This window comes from Bos indicus x Bos taurus, chromosome 10, assembly GCF_003369695.1.
Source record: "Bos indicus x Bos taurus breed Angus x Brahman F1 hybrid chromosome 10, Bos_hybrid_MaternalHap_v2.0, whole genome shotgun sequence".
NCBI lineage: Eukaryota > Metazoa > Chordata > Mammalia > Artiodactyla > Bovidae > Bos > Bos indicus x Bos taurus.
Window position 1 is genome coordinate 20558273 of NC_040085.1, and position 18028 is coordinate 20576300.

The following is an 18028-nucleotide window of genomic DNA, read 5'->3' on the forward strand; positions in this document are numbered from 1 at the left end:
AAAATGTGGTCCATTGGAGAAGGGAATGGCAAAGCACTTCAGCTTTCTTGCCTTGCAAGCCCCATGAATAGTATGAAAAGACAAAAAGATAAGACACTGAAAGATGAAGCCTCCAGATTGGTAGATGGTAGATACGCTGCTGGAGAAGAGAAGAGAAATAGCTCCAGAAAGAATGAAGAGGCTGAGCCAAAGCAGAACCTGGAATGTTAGGTCCATGAATCAAGGTAAATTGGAAGTGGTCGAATAGGAGATGGCAAGAGTGAACATTACTCTTTTAGGAATCAGTGAACTAAAATGAATGGGAATGGACGAATTTAATTTGGAAGACCAACTACTGTGGGCAAGACTCTCTTAGAAGAACTGAAGTAGCCCTCATAGTCAACAAAAGAGTGTGAAATGCAATACTTGGGTGCAACCTCAAACATGACCAGGATGGTCTCAGTTCGTTTCCAAGGCAAACCATTCACTATCACAGTAATCCAAGTCTATGTCCTGACCACTAATGTTGAAGAAGCTGACGTTGACTGGTTCTATGAAGACCTACAAGACCTTTTAGAACTAACACCAAGAAAAGATGTCCTTTTCATCATAGGGGATTAGAATGCAAAAGTAAGAAGTCAAAAGATACCTGGAGTAATGGGCAAGTTTGGCTTTGGAGTACAAAATGAAGCGGGGCAAAGGCTAACAGAGTCTTGACAAGAGAACGCACTGGCCATAGCAAAGACTTTCTTCCTACAACACAAGAAATGACTCTACAGGTGGACATCACCAGATGGTCAATATCAAACTCTGATTTTACTTGCAGCTGAAGATGGAGAAGCTCTAAACAGTCAGCAAAAGCAAGACCTGGAGCTGACTGTGGCTCAGATCATGAGCTCCCTGTTGGAAAATCCAGGCTTAAATTGAAGAAAGTAGGGAAAATCATTAGGCCATTCAGGTCTCACCTAGATCAAATCCCTTACAATACAGAGTGGAAGTGACAAACAGATTCAAGGGATTAGATCTGATAGAAAGAGTACCTGAAGAACTATGGACAGATGTTTGTACAGACCATTGTACAGGAGGTAGCGATCAAAACCATACCCAAAAAAGAAATACAACAAGACAAAATGGTTGTCTGAGGAGGCCTTACAAATATCTGAGAAGTGAAGAGAAGGGAAAGGCAAAGGAGAAAAGGAAAGATATACTTATCTGAATGCAGAGTACAGCAAGGAGAGATAAGAAAGCTTTCTTAAGTGAATGATGCAAAGAAACAGAGGAAAACAATAGGATGGGAAAAGCTAGAGATCTCCTCTATGTTCAGTTCAGTTCAGTTCAGTTCAGTCGCTCAGTCGTGTCTGACTCTTTGCGACCCCATGAATCACAGCCCTGCCAGGCCTCCCTGTCCATCACCAACTCCCAGAGTTCACTCAGACTCACATCCATCGAGTCAGTGATGCCATCCAGCCATCTCATCCTCTCTCGTCCCCTTCTCCTTCTGCCCCCAATCTCTCCCAGCATCAGAGTCTTTTCCAATGAGTCAACTCTTCGCATGAGGTGGCCAAAGTACTGCAGTTTCAGCTTTAGCATCATTCCTTCCAAAGAAATCCCAGGGCTGACATCCTTCAGAATGGATTGGTTGGATCTCCTTGCAGTCCAAGGGATTCTCAAGAGTCTTCTCCAACACCACAGTTCAAAAGCATCAATTCTTTGGTGCTCAGCCTTCTTCAGAGTCCAACTCTCACATCCATACATGACCACAGGAAAAACCATAGCCTTGATTAGCCAGACCTTTGTTGGCAAAGTAATGTCTCTGCTTTTGAATATGCTATCTAGGTTGGACATAACTTTCCTTCCAAGGAGTAAGCGTCTTTTAATTTCATGGCTGCAGTCACCATCTGCAGTGATTTTGGAGCCCCCAAAATAAAGTCATTTACATCTTGCTTATTTAACTTCTATGCAGAGTACATAGAAAATAGAAAATTAGAGATACCAGGGGAACATTTCAGGCAAAGATGGGCACAATAAATGACAGAAATGGTATGGACCTAAACGAAGAAGAAGATAAGAAGAGATGGTAAGAATACACAGAAGAACTATACGAAAAAGATCTTAATGACCCAGATAACCATGACGGTGTGGTCACTCACCTAGAGCCAGATATGGTGGACTGTGAAGTCAAGTGGGCCTTAGGAAGCATCACTATTAACAAAGTTAGTAAAGGTGTTGGAATTCTAGCTGAGCTATTTCAAATCCTAAAAGATGACGCTGTGAAAGTACTGTGCTCAATATGCCAGCAAATTTGGGAAACTCAGCAGTGGCCATAAGAATGGAAAAGGTCAGTTTTCATTCTAATCCCAAAGAAGGGCAATGCCAAAGAATGTTCAAACTACCCCACGATTGCACTCATTTCACATGCTGGCAAGGTAATTCTCAAAATCCTTCAAGTCAGACTTCAACAATATGTGAATTGAGAACTTCAGATGTACAAACTGGATTTAGTAAAGGCAAAGGAATCAGAGACCAAATTGTCAACAAACATTGGATTGTAGAAAAAGCAAGAGAATTCCAGAAAAACATCTACTTCTGCTTCATTGACTACACCAAAGCCTTTGACTGTGTGGATCACAGCAAATTGAGAAATATTCTTGAAGAGAGGGGAATACCAGACCACCTTACCAGAAACCTGTATGCGGATGAAGAAGCAACAGTTAGAACCAGACATGGAACAACAGACTGGTTCAAACTTGGGAAAGGTGTACATCAAGGCTATGTATTTTCACCCTCCTTATTTAACTTCCATGCAGAGTACATCATATGAAATCCTGGGCTGGATGAAATGCAAGCTGGTATCAAGATTGCCTGAAGAAACAGCAATGACTTCAGATATGCAGATGTCCCATCACTTCCCCATCACTAGATGGGGAAACAATGGAAACAGTGATAGACTATTTTCTTGAGCTCCAAAATCCCTGCAGCCAGTGAGTGGCACCATGAAATTAAAAGATGCTTGCTCTTTGGAAGAAAAGCTATGACAAACCTAGACAGCATATTACAAAGCAGAGACATCATTTTGCTGACAAAAGGTCTGTCTAGTCAAAGTTAGGCAAAGGTCCGTATAGCCAAAGACTACTGGTTTTTCCAGTAGTCATGTATGGATGTGAGAGTGGGACCATAAAAAGGCTGAGCTTCAAAGAATTGATGCTTTTGAGTTGTGGTGCTGGAGAAGACTCTTGAGAGTCCCTTGTATAGCAAGGAATCAATCCAGTCAATCCTAAAGGAAATCACCCCTGAATATTTATTGGAAGGACTGATGCTGAAGCTAAAGCTCTAATGCCCAGCCACCTGATGGGAAGAGCCGACTCATTGGAAAAAACCCTGACTTTGGGAAAGATTGAGGGTGGAAAAGGAAGGAGGCAACAAAGAATGAGATAGTTGGATTGTGTCTTCAGCTGAATGGACATGAGTTTGAGGAAACTCAGGGAGATAGTAAAGAACAGGGAAGCCCGGAATGCTGCAGTCCATGTGTTGCAAAGAATTGGACACATCTGAGCAACTGAACAACAATCAGGGATCTAAATCTAGACCCAGAGAAGAAGAAAAGTTTTCTAGTGGCAAGAATTCCCAGATCATCAAAGGAGGATGCAGCAAATCCCCTTCTCTGGGTGTTTTCAACCAGATTCCTTATGGGTATTAAGCTTTGGGATTCGGTAATGAGAAATATTCCAATAGTCGTGTATGGATGTGAGAGTTGGACCATAAAGAAAGCTGAGCGCCGAAGAGTGATGCTTTTGAACTGTGTTGTTGCAGAAGATTCTTGAGAGTCCCTTGGACTGCAAGAAGATCAAACCAGTCAATCCTAAATCAGTCCTGAATATTCACTGGAAGGACTGATGCTGAAGTTGAAACTCCAATACTTTGGCCACCTGATGCAAAGAACTGACTCATTGGAAAAGACCCTGATGCTGAGAAAGATTGGAGGCAGAAGGAGACGACAGAGGATGAGCTGGTTGGATGGCATCACGGACTCAATGGACATGAGTTTGAGTAAACTCCAGGAGTTGGTGATGGACAGGGAAGCCTGGCATGCTGCAGTCCATGGGGCTGCAAAGAGTCGGACATGACTGAGCAATTGAACTGAACTGAACTGAATGAGAAATAGGAATTCCCCCCATGTTTTCCAAATTACGTCATTTATAAAATATTTCCATACATTCTTCACTCATTATTATGGATATATATTTTTAAGTTGTTGATTAAGAAATAATAGAATTTACAAAGAATTGTAGTTTGTAACAGATAGTCAAATGCTGTAAACTGTCAGTGAATATTATTGGGTGGTATTCTAATAGCAAGCAAAATACAGCTGTCAGTCTGTTTTGGTAAATAAGTTTTATTGGAAAACACACACATACACACACACACACAATTCCTGGATCCTTGACACAGACAAAGGATAGGGATAAGGTGGGGATCGAATGAGAAAATGACAGACAATTTCTTGATTTACACAATAATTGATGCAAAGAATTCAGATAATTAGAGAACTCTTCCCCAAAATGAAAATTCTTGTAACAGAACTACTAAACATAACATCTTTGTAAGAATTCTGCTATTTTCTGCCCCTACTTTTATAAGTTTAACCAAATTCACGTCAAATCACAAATCAATGGTCCTTACTTAGTTATTGGAATCCTCCACCTATTTCCACTCTCCTGAACTCAAACCTTTCCTGCTGGCCCTTTTAGCCAACACTATGGCCCAAACCAATGTTTCCCAGCCCTGTTTCTAACTCATTCATGATCAACTATGTACTAGAACTGTTCTTGTGCTAGGGACATAAGAATAATGACAATATGGGTGCATATTCAGTTGTGTATGACTCTTTGCAACCCCATGGACTGCAGCCAGTCAAGATCTGTCCGTGGAATTTTCCAATATATATAAAAACAAAAATAACATATATAAAGAACTGAGTGCAGTGTCAAATGACTGATTTATTCTATCACTATTATTGGTTTATTATTATTTTCCTTATTCATCCAGTAATTTTAGCAAAGGTAACAAATGGGTAGTCCAAAAGTAATGTTTCACCTTAGATATGTGTGTACAATTGAGACATGGAAACCATGATTTTGAATGATGGATAAGTTCAGTCATAAGAAAAAATCAGCCCAGGTATAATATCTATCAATATTCAATTGCTGAAGGTTTTTTTTTTCCTTTTAATTTTCTTGGTTGTGCCACATGGCATTGTGATCTTAGTTCACCAACTCATATCCCTTACGTTGGAAGCATGGAGTCCTAACCAGTGGGCCACCAGGGAAGTCCCTGAAAGGTTTTTTTTTTATTTATTTTTTAAAATTTTACTTATTTACTTATTTTACTTACTTGTTTTTGGCTGCTCTGGGTCTTCGTTGGTGCACGCAGGCTTTCTCTACTTTTGTGAGCAGGGAATACTCTTCCTTTTGATGCTCTGGCTTCTTGTTGCAGTGGCTTCTCTTGTTGCAGAGCACACAGACTTAGTTGCTCCATGGCATGTGGGATCTTCCCGGACCAGGGATCAAACCTGTGTCCCTTGCACTGGCAGGCAGATTCTTAACCACTAGACCACCAGGGAAGTAAAAAAATATTCTTGTTAAACACCCCAAATCCAATTCAGTTTACTCAAAAGACAAGAACAGAACATAATTATATCTAAAAACCCAAACTTAATCAATTATTATTTTTGCTGTACCACTCAGCTTGTGGGATCCTAGCTCCTGACCACAAATTGAACCAGGCCCTTGGCAGTGAAAGCACCAAGTCCTAACCACTGGACTGCCAGGGAATTCCCTTAATTAAGTTTGTTTTTTGTTTTGTTTTATTTTAATACTGTTTTATTTGGCTGCACCGGGTCTTAGTAGTAGTACTTGGGACCTTTGAGCTTCGTCTCGGCCTGCAGGATCTTTAGTTGTGGTGTGTGGGATCTAGTTCCCTGACCAGGGACTGAGCCCAGGCCCACTGCATTGGGAGTACAGAGTCTTAGCCACTGGCAACTGGGACAGTTCCTTAATCAATTAATTGTAATGGTCTCTGTGTAAATTAAGTGAAGATGATATGAAATATATCTACAAAAGGAAAACTGGGGAACAAGACTCAATATTCTGTAGTGTTTTTCCAGTGTCATTCAAGGAAGAGTCGAAGTGTATATAAACTTTCTGGGCACCAAAGAAATGTACTATTATATGAAAGGCAAGGACAATTTACCAGATTGCACCTTGGCCAGGGTCACATAACCATCAGAACCACACAACATACTTTATTCTGAATTCAAGTACAGAAACCAAGCTTCTATACACAATCATTTGGACCCTAACCTTTTTAATCTCAAATTCACCAATGACCTAGTGAGAAGTCTCCTCTATGAGGCCCAGCAGACCTCTTCAGAACACATTTTAGTGGTCTATCCACCAGAAGGTCCCAGGCCCCAGACTGCCTCAAACCCTACCTTGGTTTCCTACCCCTAACCTTGGTTGGTTAACATCTCTCACTACTTTCCACAGGATTTTTTTCCTCACAGGATTTTTACCTTTAAAGGGAACAGATTTAGACATTCTGTCTGTGTGTGTATTTGGGGTACTAAGAACACTGGTATGTAGCTAATACTTAATGGTCACATATGTGAAATATCTATTAAATGTCTATTATTTCTCGTTAGGCCATCACAAGCCATGTCTCCATACTCCATTTTGATCTGTTTTTAATATCCCAGTCCAGAGGTTTCCAGTTTCTCAGTTTATAGGGCACTTAGGATCTCACCAATATTTTCACAGCACTTCTAGATCAAAAGAAACACCTAAGAGTTTTGCTTGGTGCCTGACAACTTAGTAACCATTTGAAAAAAAAATAATACACATAAGTTAAAAGAAAATATATTTTTTTCTTAAATAAGCACAAATAGTTACTAATGGACTGTGTGTGCCTGTTGGGCCCTGCCCAACTTCTAAAACCTTGGAGTCCAACACTTTTACCCTCATTTCCTGTTCCATGCTGATTTTCATACAGTTCTTACTTTTTTATCAAAGGGACCTTCTAAGTCTGGCTTTGCAAAGATATTTTATTATCAAAAGAAATGTAACACAGTCCAATGTTCAAATTGTGAACTTCCTTGAGCTAACAGGGGAGCCTGGTGGGCTTCCGTCTATGGGGTCGCACAGAGTCGGACACGACTGAAGCGATGCAGCAGCAGCAGCTGCAGCTTGCATAGCACACAAGAGATAAGTCAGCTATTGCTGTGTTTCCCTTAAATTTTTAAAATATACCATGGTACCCCTTTGAATTTGCCCCTTGGCACAGAGTTTGAGAACTATGGCCCCGTGGCCCCAGGGCACTCCTTGCCACCTTGTTCCTAAATGTGTCCCGTAAATGAATGAACTCTAATCAAACTACTTGTGAATTCCATGGAATAAACTCCATCTCCACTCCTTACCTACCAGCTGTGTGATCCAAAATAAGTAACATAAATCTTGTTATGCCTCAGTTTTCTCACCTGTTAAATGGTGATAATAATGGTATTTACTCTTATTGCAAGGATTAAATAAAATGCCAGTTAAATGTTCAGATAGGTGCCTGGAATTACAGTAAGCACACGGAAAATATTGGCTATTATTTTTGATTTCTCTAGACCATCTAAACATGAATTGGATCACAACAAAAACTAGAGGTATGCCCAGCCCATTAGCAGCAACTCTAACCCTGAACTGTTTAAAACAGGAGCCACTAGCCAAATGTGACTATTTAAATTTAATAAAATCGAAAGGCAAAATTAAACAGATAAAAATTAGTTCTTAGTTATACTAAGCACATCCCAACTGCTCAAAAGCCACAGGTGGCTAGTGTCTACCACACTACATAGCATAGAAATATTTGAATCATTACAGAAAGTTCTATTGCATAACACTTTTCTATTCTATTGCATAATCTTTTTCTATTATTCTATTGCATAATCTTTTCTAGTTACTGCTTACCCTGTATCCACATTTTAAAAAGCTAGAACTATGTTTTATTCTGTATTTGTAAGGTTCCTGTAGTCAGGAACCAAACGATCATCAACTTTATGGTGATTTTGGCCCATTACTGCCTTATTACCCCTTTTCTATCTTCTTCTCATGCCTCCTTCTATTTCTGAGGGACTCCCATGGCCAGGCACATATGCAATAACACATCCATCTTCTATACTCAATATCAAGGAAACTGGAGAATGGAAGTGGCTGGCTCTAAATCACCAAATATTGGCTTATGGAGTGGAAAGATGTCTCGAGTTAGTGACTCCCAGTGGCAACATTTATAGAAGCAGGCTCAACATCTTAGGATGTTTTAGGCAGGAAACTTGCTTATTCCTTCCTCTCGCTTGAAATTAGTCTCTCTATATCACAAGATAGATGTTTCCCTATTTAAATACCTATCCCACCATCACCAACAATCTTTTACCTTCCATTTTCTACAATTCCTGAAATTAAAATATTATTTTAGTTTAGTTTTTATCCTGGTGGCAAAAGGATCACTTTCATTTCTGTGTGAGATCCCTATCTGTGCCTCAGTCAGTAGGCGCAGTAGGAGTAAAGTGACCTAACGCCCTCACTCCCAGATAGGGAAGCTGACTACACCCTAAAAGAAGGGACAAAGACCTGGGGCATGGAAAGGACCAGGAACAGAAGGGAGCAAATGTTCAGAGTGATAAAGAGAAATAATCTCTTAAAATTAGACCACACCCTACCCCACTCCATCCAACTCTGACACTACTCCTTATCTTGTTAACTCACTCTGCATATTATCAAAAACATTCTTTGCCCTGGAAATAGAGTAATGGACTGTGTTGGTTTCACATGGGTGATAAACTATCACTTCAGTAAAGGGTAAAGAAGAAACAGGACATGTGGAAAAGAGAAGTCAAATTGGGACACCAGGTGGCAGAAGCCAGGTGGATATCTCCAGCCTCATTTTCGGTCATCTACCCAATGTGATAGTAGTTGCCACTTGGTTGGAAGCCTGAAGAAAAAAATGCTTCCAAATCTTTGCAGTTCTTTATATCCTCCCACTATGGAGTCTCGTGGACTATTTCAAAATTCATATGTTGAAGCCCCAACCCCAACTGACCATATTTGGAGACACGGCCTTTAAAGAGATAAATAAGTTAAATGAGATCATAAGGGGCCCTAATTCCTTTTAAGAAGAGGAAAAGACAGCAGGAATATCTGCACACAGAGAAAAGTCCACGTGAGGACACAGTGGAGAAAGTGGTTATCTGAAAACCAAGAACAGAGGCCTGTGCTGACACATTGATCTTGGGCTTCAAGGCTCCAGAACTGTGAGAAAATAAATTTCTATCGTGATAGCTCAGTTGGTAAAGAATCCGCCTGCAATGCAGGAGACCCCAGTTCAATTCCTGGCTCAGGAAGATCCCCTGGAGAAGGGAAAGGCTACCCACTTCAGTCTTTTTGGGCTTCCCTTGTGGCTCAGCTGGTAAAGAAGCCACCCACAATGCGGGAAGCCTGGGTTCAACCCCTGGGTTGGGAAGATCCCATGGAGAAGGGAAAGGTTAACCACTCCAGTATTATGGCCTGGAGAATTCCATGGACAGTCCATGGGCTCGCAAAGCCCATGGGACACAACTGAGTGACTTTCACTTTCATTGTTTAAGCCACCCAATCTGTGATATTATGGCAGTCCCAGAAACTAATATACTTTCATAGCCTGATTTTTCTCAATCTAAGTGAGAAACTCCCATCCTATAAGTAAGATACCTGGTACTAGGGGTAATACTGAAACTACTTGTATAGTACAGGAACCAACCAATCAGAACCAATGCCAGCCATAAAGAACTGATGCCAGCCACACTGGAGCGTCTTAGCTGAATATCCACCCTGCTTGGAACTACAGCTGACAATATTGCTCAGTATAGAAATTTACCTTCAAGATACAGCTTAAGGTAATTAAATCATTTAATTGTCATTTATTAAATAACTTATATGGGCTAGGCATTGAGCATAAAAAGGGGTCCATCCCAGATATCACGCACTCTGCCACCCCTGAATTTTTGCCCTTTTCCACCTGCCTAGTAGAAGATGTGAGTGCAAAAGCATTAAACCATAAATCAAAAGACCTGGATTTAAAAAAAAAAAATTGTTTTACTACTTCATGCAGTGAGAGAAAGCACAAACCATGAAGAACTGAGGTATTGTCAGTAAGAGGGTGCTAGAAAGGATTTTGGAGAAGGCAATGGCACCCCACTCCAGTACTCTTGCCTGGAAAATCCCATGGGCGGAGGAGCCTGGTGGGCTGCAATCCATGGGGTCGCTAAGAGTTGGACACGACTGAGCGACTTCACTTTCATTTTTCACTTTCATGCATTGGAGAAGGAAGTGGCATCCCACTCCAGTACTCTTGCCTGGAGAATCCCAGGGACGGGGGGAGCCTGGTGGGCTGCCGTCTATGGGGTCGCACAGGGTCAGACACTGAAGTGACTTAGCAGAAAGGATTTGTTATAAAATTAGGCTTTTGTTAAGAAATTTTGAAAGGATTTAAAGAAATGGGATTTTGCTCTGGATTGGGTGCTGTTAGGAATTAGGGCAATTCTATAATTGGGTATCTAATCCATTTTATCTAGAAGCAGAGAAGACTACAACAGAGGCTAAAGCTCTAATAAGTAAAGAAGTAGCAGTCATTCATATTTGCTGGAGGGTGGGCTACTGGGGATTTTTGGCTTGGAGAATGTTCATGTTTTGACTGTGTTCAGACCTGATTGTGGAGTGGTCTCGTTTTTAAGGAGAGTTAGACTTTTAATCTTATTTCAATCTTTGTCTTAGCTTAAGTGACTCTAGCTTACAGAGCCTCAGTTTTCAGACTGCAAAATAAAAACAATCTTGCCTTCCTTGCCCAACTTACAGTGGGTTTTGAAATCAAATGAATATAAAACTGCTTTATTAGCTGTGAGCAAATATTATCACTACTTTTTGCATCACTCTGCCTACTGACCCACGCAAGTGAAGTCACTCAGTCATGTTTGACTCTTTTCGACCCCATGGACTATAGCCTACCAGGCTCCTCCATCCATGGGATATTCCAGGCAAGAATACTGGAGTGGGTTGCCATTTCCTTCTCCCGGAGATCGTCCCGACCCAGGGATTGAACCTGGGTCTCCTGCATTGTAGGCAGATGCTTTACCGTCTGAGCCACCAGGGAAGCTCAGGCAGAGCTCAAATCCAAGTTATCAATGCACAATAATATAATAATCCTTTATGTTTTTAAAGTTTTCTTTGGCTGCTCTGGATAGAAGTGATTTCCTCTTTCCTTGAATTTGTAGACTGTTTAATTCATATCCTATGAAGCATGTGTTGCACCATGAATTTCTAGATATTTAGAAATTCTAGATATCTAGAATTGATACTTTTTCCCATGTAATAAAACATTACCTGTGTTAATATTTTATTTTATTCTCTCTCTTCTTCTTTTGGTTACATCACATGGCTTGTGTGATCTTAGTTCCCCTACAAGGGATTGAACCCAGGCCTTTGGCACTGAAAGCATGGAGTCCTAACCACTAGACTACTAGGACATTCCCTAGTGTTGATATTTTATACTATGAATTTTCACATTGTTATTCCTCCCTACCCAGAGTTTAAGTTTCTTAAGGAGTGTTTTTCACAGACTAGATACATAACAAATGTGTATAGATGTATTGCTTGCTGAAATTCTACCATTTATAATAGGTTGAAAAATATGGCCATAACATTTTGCAGCTCCTCCCATCAAGAACTGAAGTCCTAAAGAAAAAAAAAAAGAGAGAGAGAATTGAAGTCCTTTTCCCCACACCTTGAACCTGGGCAGGCCTAATGACTTGCTATGACCTAGAATGAGGTAGGAATGAAGTTACACCAGTGCTGCTGCTGCCGCTGCTGCTGCTAAGTCGCTTCAGTCGTGTCCGACTCTGGCGACCCCACAGACGGCAGCCCACTAGGCTCCTCTGTCCCTGGGATTCAGCCTAGTCCTAAAAATGTCTTGCAGCTTCTCCTCTCACCCTGTTGGACCATCACCCTAAGTTCCACCTGCTATAAAGAAGCTAGCTGAACCAGTATATACAATTGCCAGACATGTGAAAAGTCCATCTTGGACCATTCAGTTATTTTCATGAAGGAGCCCAGGTGAGACCAGTGAAAGAACTTTTCAGCCAACCCGCAGGATCATGAGGAAAAAAACATATCATTTTGTTTGAGTGCTACTTATTATGCAGCAAGAGATAATGGAAGACCAGAAGAGGGATTCCTCTCCTTCACACTGATAGGAATTTTTCCTACTTCTTTTAGGGTCCTTCTCAAAAATTACCTTGCTTTCTGGATATGTCACTTCTGGCCACTGCCAGGTTGTAATGTCACTCAGGTGAGACAATTAACTTATCTTAGATTTCTTCTAAAGTACTATGCCTAGAACCGTATGTAGTCGGTGATGAGTCCATTTGCCAAGTACATAATGGTTCCTTCCAAGGAAGTCTTGGAAATCAGGTCCCAAAGGAATTTATTACAAGGCACTTTCAAATGAGAGCACTTAGAGAGTCACTGTACTTCCCTTCACTCTCTCTCACACCTATATGGGTAAAGGATAGTCTAGCATTAAAAGAGCTCTGTAACAGGAAACACACAAGGATTATTGCATCATACCTCTCCTTCAGTGACTCACATATCAGTCAGAAAGAATATTCTTCCTACTGGTTAACACTTACCTCTTCATTTACTCGTCTAGCACATATTTCTATATTTAACCTATGATGAAAACAGCACCAAGAGGCCAAATTACTAAAAAAAAAAAAAAAAAAAGCTATTTTACTCAACCATCCTCTAGGATCCTTGGTACTGTATCCAATTCTCCAACTCTCCCACATTTTTATAAAACTAGATGAAATGAACATCCAATATGGCTTTGGTGAGGGTGAGAAGAGTCACAAAAGAACAGGCTGTGGAATGATGTGTAACCATGGTGCAAGTAATGAACCCTACTACACTCTAGAGCAAACATTTGAGCATCTGTATGCCCAGAAACAAGAGAAAGAACAGCAGACTGGCCTGTTCCACTGTGGAGCTACAACCCCCTCTCCATTTTGTATTCAGAGGTTCTTTAGTTCTGAATTGTCTGTGGGACCTACCTGGCCTGGGAAAGCTGTGTCTAAAAATCAGAATTCAGGTGAAGTCTCCAGCTCCTTTAGCAGCTACAAGTGCTAGAAAAGCAGCAGTTCTTCTTATTATTAAGTATTTGGGGCAGGCTGCACTTTCCTCAATGTTAGGCTCAATGGAGAGGCTTCTAGCTAAACCAGTCACGGTCCTCAGAGTTGTGTTTTTCAATTTCTTGTTGCTTCATCCATTTAAGACAGTCATACTTTGGGTTATGAAATGGGGGAAACTGAAGTGTGGTTCGGATTCTTGTAACAATCACATGAGGCTGGAGAAGAAAGCTGGTCTGCAAAGGTTGGGTTTAGAGGTTACGGAGAGACCCTTAGGATTCTGCTTTGGTTTCTTGGAAAGGGTAAGGTAAAACCCTCACCTGAGGGTTTCTTCAGGGAAAGGCAGCCATTCAGAATTATTCTCAGTCACGGAGCCCCTACAATTAATAGACCTGCTAAAATGTTCCTATTCAGAGCAGTCAGATATTTCCCAAGAGTTTGAGCTGGAACCAACTTCCTTTGATCTCTGGGTACTCCCTTTTATGACAATGAGGTCTTTCCATTCCTGCACTTGCACAACTAAAGGCAATTAGTTACACTGTGAAACAAAGATCTCTTTAAGGTGACTCACTTTTACTCTATCTGCTGCTGCTGCTGCTGCTAAGTCGCTTCAGTCGTGTCCGACTCTATGCGACCCCATAGACGGCAGCCCACAAGGCTCCCCCGTCCCTGGGATTCTCCAGGCAAGAACACTGGAGTGGGTTGCCATTTCCTTCTCCAACTCATGAAAGTGAAAAGTGAAAGTGAGGTCGCTCTGTCTCGTCCGACCCTCAGCGACCCATGGACTGCAACCCACCAGGCTCTCCCGTCCATGGGATTTTCCAGGCAGGAGTGCTGGAGTGGGGTGCCATTTACTCTATCATCCATCATCAATTCCAGAGAAACAGTCTACTCACCCTGCATTCATATGACTAAGGAAATCCTTCTAAATCATTGCATAATAACTTTGTCCACCTGTACTTGCTCTATCCAGAACAGGTAGAAGCTTGAATCCTCAACAAAGCTGAAACAAAAAGTTCCTTTAAGCCACAGGAGGGAACTCTACACATTTCATTTCTGTCTGAACCGAGACAGAAATGGATCACCTTGATAGATTCGAAAAGTAGTCTTATTTGCTATGCAAGTAGAGGATGGATGACGGTTGGATGACTATGGATGAACAGGAGAATGGCTAGGTGGATTGGCTGTATGTTTAAACACAGGAGCTGCCTAAGATCTTTTCCTATACTTGTTAGAATAAACTCTATTAGCAGTCTCATGGCTGGTGGTGAAGTTGAGACAAGTCTAAAGGCTGTCTCTATGCCAAACACGAACAAAAATATCCTTGGACTTGATTGGTTAACTCAGTCAAAACACTCTTATCACGCATATGTTTACAACTGGGGGCCAGAAAACAGAGTAAAACGATGAGACACCCCTGTAGTGAGAGAAACAGACTCACGTAAAGAAAATTTCATAATTTAACCGGAGATGCTAGGAGGGTGGATTCTGCAAGGCAGCTTTCTGGAGAAGCCGGTCTTGTATACTGTTCCAGAGGTGACTTCAGCGAGGAAGACTAGGTAAACATCTTAACGTTTTAATCCATTTCTTCCTGGCATATTTTCACTCTGACTTTTCAGAGGTATTCCTTTGAGTTGAGTGGCTAACTGATGCCTTTCCTTTCTACTCTCCGTGGTCAGAACAGCCCTAACTTCCTCGTTTACTGCCTCTCTTTGAGCCACGCCCCCAGGTTCTGGGGCTAAGTTCGGGCCAATAAAGTTGCGCCCTAAGGATCGCAGGCCCAGGGAAGGGAAGCCTCCAACCAATGAGAGGCCAACTATAACCGCAAAGAGTAGAAAAGTCTTTTAGTGGTGTCTTCGGGCCGGTGAAGAGCAATGATTATGCGCCGGCTCTGGGCTAAGGACAGATTACTGGCGGTTTCCTGAAACACGTGACCAGTGAGCTGAAGCAGCCCTGCCCCACCTCCTGGTCTGGAGGTAGCGCGATGGGCCACACTTCCAATGGTTCGAAGAACTTCTCGTCACGTGCAGTTTTTGCAGGCCCAGCGGCGTCCTGAAAGTCATGTGACAGTTGACGTTGGCGCCAAGCTTCCCAATGGAAAACAAGAGCTGCCTTCACAGGACCAGAAATTGCTCTGTCTCTGCGAATAACAGCACGGCGGGGCGGGGATAGCCTATCACGTGCTGCGGGGCGGAACGGGGCGGGGCAGGCCACTGGTTGCGGGGCGAGCTGGGCGCGCGGCGCGCAGGCGCCCTGGGGACCCGGTAGCGGCGGCGGCGGCTGTGGCTGCGGTGACGGCAGAGGCGAGAAGAGCCGTATCTTTGGCCGAAGCGGGAGGCGGCGGTGGCGGCGGCCATGGCGGCAGATGGAGAGCGATCCCCCCTGCTCTCCGAGCCCATCGACGGTGGTGCCGGTGGAAACGGATTAGTGGGGCCAGGCGGGAGTGGGGCTGGGCCCGGGGGAGGCCTGACCCCCTCCGCACCACCGTACGGAGCCGGTAAACATGCCCCGCCCCAGGGTAAGCCGGGGCGGGGTCCGAGGTGTTCCCAGGGGTACTCTGACAGGCGGAGGGGGCGGGGCCGAGGGCGGAGGCGGGGCCCAAGCGCCAGGTGCAGGGCTGTTGCACCTGTGACTGGGTGAGGCTTCCTTCCCTCTGCAATCGCGACCTCAGCTTGGGAGCAGAAGGGAGCTCTGAGGAATCTGATGGAAGCACTGATCATAACAATCACGCTGAGCTTGTCAGAAGGGTTGAGGACCAGAAACAGTTGCCTTACTCCGTGTAGCATCAGTGGGGGTGTCTGCAAGTAATGCCAGCCCTTTTTACCTTCCTCTCCAGCATTTCCCCCGTTCCCCGAGGGACACCCAGCAGTGTTGCCTGGGGAAGACCCACCCCCCTATTCACCCCTGACCAGCCCGGACAGTGGGAGTGCTCCCATGATCACCTGCCGAGTCTGCCAGTCTCTCATCAACGTGGAAGGCAAGATGCATCAGCATGTAGTCAAATGTGGCGTCTGCAATGAAGCCACTGTGAGTTATACAAACCTATGAAACGGGCCCTGTTTTCTGGATCCTCTTTCTGATCCCTTGATTCTAGACCCGGACCTTCAGGCATTGACCAAGGGCCTTTCCTGAAACCCAGGTTTCAGTTCCAGGAGTCTCACACACCATTTCCCCAGAAGCCACTCACCAGGCTAATATTTACCATCCCTCATCTTCATACCTATCTTTATACTTAAGCTTAGTTTTAGTTTGTAAATCTCATGTTATATGCCTTTCATTTCTCTGTCCTGGCTAAGATTTTGTCTCTCTGATCTCTTCTCAGAAGGTGTTTTTGGAAGAACAGGGATTGGGATTAGAGATTTGCTTACTGATGTCCCCATTATTCTCTAGCCAATCAAGAATGCACCCCCAGGGAAAAAATATGTTCGATGTCCCTGCAACTGTCTCCTTATCTGCAAAGTGACTTCCCAGCGGATTGCCTGCCCTCGGCCCTACTGGTGAGGAGGAATAACTTGGGGAAGGGCATTAGTGGGGAAAATTGGAAAGCCTAAGGATGAATGTTTACAGAGAATGTAAAGGTGAGGGAGCCTGGTGTTTATTTAGAAGGAGAAAAAGCTAAGGGCTGCTGTGTCTCTAGAACATTATAGCCATCTTTTTCATCTCAGTAAAAAGATGAGGATAAAAGACTACTCCATCTTTAGGAAGATGGATAGTCTCAGAGACTGGGTGAATTATCCTGAGGTAAAAGGGACATTAGAGACCTTAAGTTTAAGCCGTGCTCTTCCCACAAGTATTCTCTGGGGTAGGGCTGGCAGTGCAGAGAAGCAGAGGGACTTCTAAAGGCAGGGAGTAGGGGATGTGAGGGAGGAATAATGTAGGGATCCTTAGGATTAAAAACTTTCTAAACGTAGTCGTTTTCTTCTATACAGCAAAAGAATCATCAACCTGGGGCCTGTGCATCCAGGACCTTTGAGTCCAGAACCACAACCTGTGGGTGTCAGGGTCATCTGTGGACATTGCAAGAATACTTTTCTGGTGAGCAGAAGTATTAGGAGGCTGAGGGTAGGGAGGGGCAGGAGTGGAAATGTCGTCATGAATGTATTTCTGAGTTATGATAATGAATCCTGAAAAGGTCTGTTCTATAAGGAACCATTTCCCCATCTCCCACTGCCCCAGGCTCTCATTGAAAATGACCCTGCTTCTACTATTAATTGGTTTCTCCCTTTCCTTTCTCCATAGTGGACAGAGTTCACAGACCGAACCTTGGCCCGTTGCCCACACTGCAGGAAAGTGTGAGTGATTAGGGAGCAGCATCCTTGAGCTGGGTAATGAATAGAGTAAAATCTACAAGGCCATTCCAAGTATCCATTTCTGTTTGCCTCCCCACAGGTCATCTATTGGGCGCAGATATCCGCGAAAGAGATGCATCTGCTGCTTCTTGCTTGGCTTACTCTTGGCAGTCACTGCCACTGGCCTTGCTGTGAGTAGACCTTGATCCAGCCCCTTTCATTCTGCAGCCTCATCTTCTAAGGTTAAGATTGGGGAAATAGCTATCCTAAAAAGAAGTGAAACTGGGAGAGGGGGGGAGAGGGGAGAGGTTGTTTGTGTTGTTTCAACAAACAAGATGACCTAAATTTGAAGACTGATAAAGTCTCAATATTACTATCAGAGTAAAAACAGCTATCTTCTTTATGTGGCGGATAGAACAAAGAAGTGGCTTAGATTCAGTTGCTAATAGGAAGTTGTCAGACATGAAGAAAAACTGACAGGTGTCTGGGATTGTTTGACTATCTTCCT

The 18028-nt window shown here is 43.1% G+C and overlaps 1 protein-coding gene and 1 long non-coding RNA gene across 4 annotated transcripts in view; one reads left to right on the plus strand and one right to left on the minus strand.

The window, feature by feature from the left end:
- PIP4P1 (phosphatidylinositol-4,5-bisphosphate 4-phosphatase 1) overlaps positions 1–18028 on the plus strand; it is a 35662-nt gene that overhangs the window by 16621 nt on the left and 1013 nt on the right. Inside the window, exons 1-6 of one of the 3 annotated variants that reach the window (XM_027553428.1) lie at positions 15424–15749; positions 16068–16258; positions 16622–16728; positions 17161–17266; positions 17471–17523; positions 17621–17711. In XM_027553428.1, coding sequence (XP_027409229.1) covers positions 15587–15749; positions 16068–16258; positions 16622–16728; positions 17161–17266; positions 17471–17523; positions 17621–17711 — 711 coding nt within the window. In that variant the 5' untranslated portion in view covers positions 15424–15586. Of the gene's footprint in view, positions 1–15423; positions 15750–16067; positions 16259–16621; positions 16729–17160; positions 17267–17470; positions 17524–17620; positions 17712–18028 lie in introns of those variants that run through there. The other 2 variants (XM_027553430.1, XM_027553429.1) reach the window with 2 other exon arrangements.
- Positions 5553–15335, minus strand: LOC113900019. The gene is made up of 3 exons (XR_003513048.1): positions 14673–15335; positions 12737–12809; positions 5553–5584 (listed from the first exon to the last, which is right to left on the minus strand). It is a non-coding gene; the product is annotated as an uncharacterized LOC113900019 (long non-coding RNA).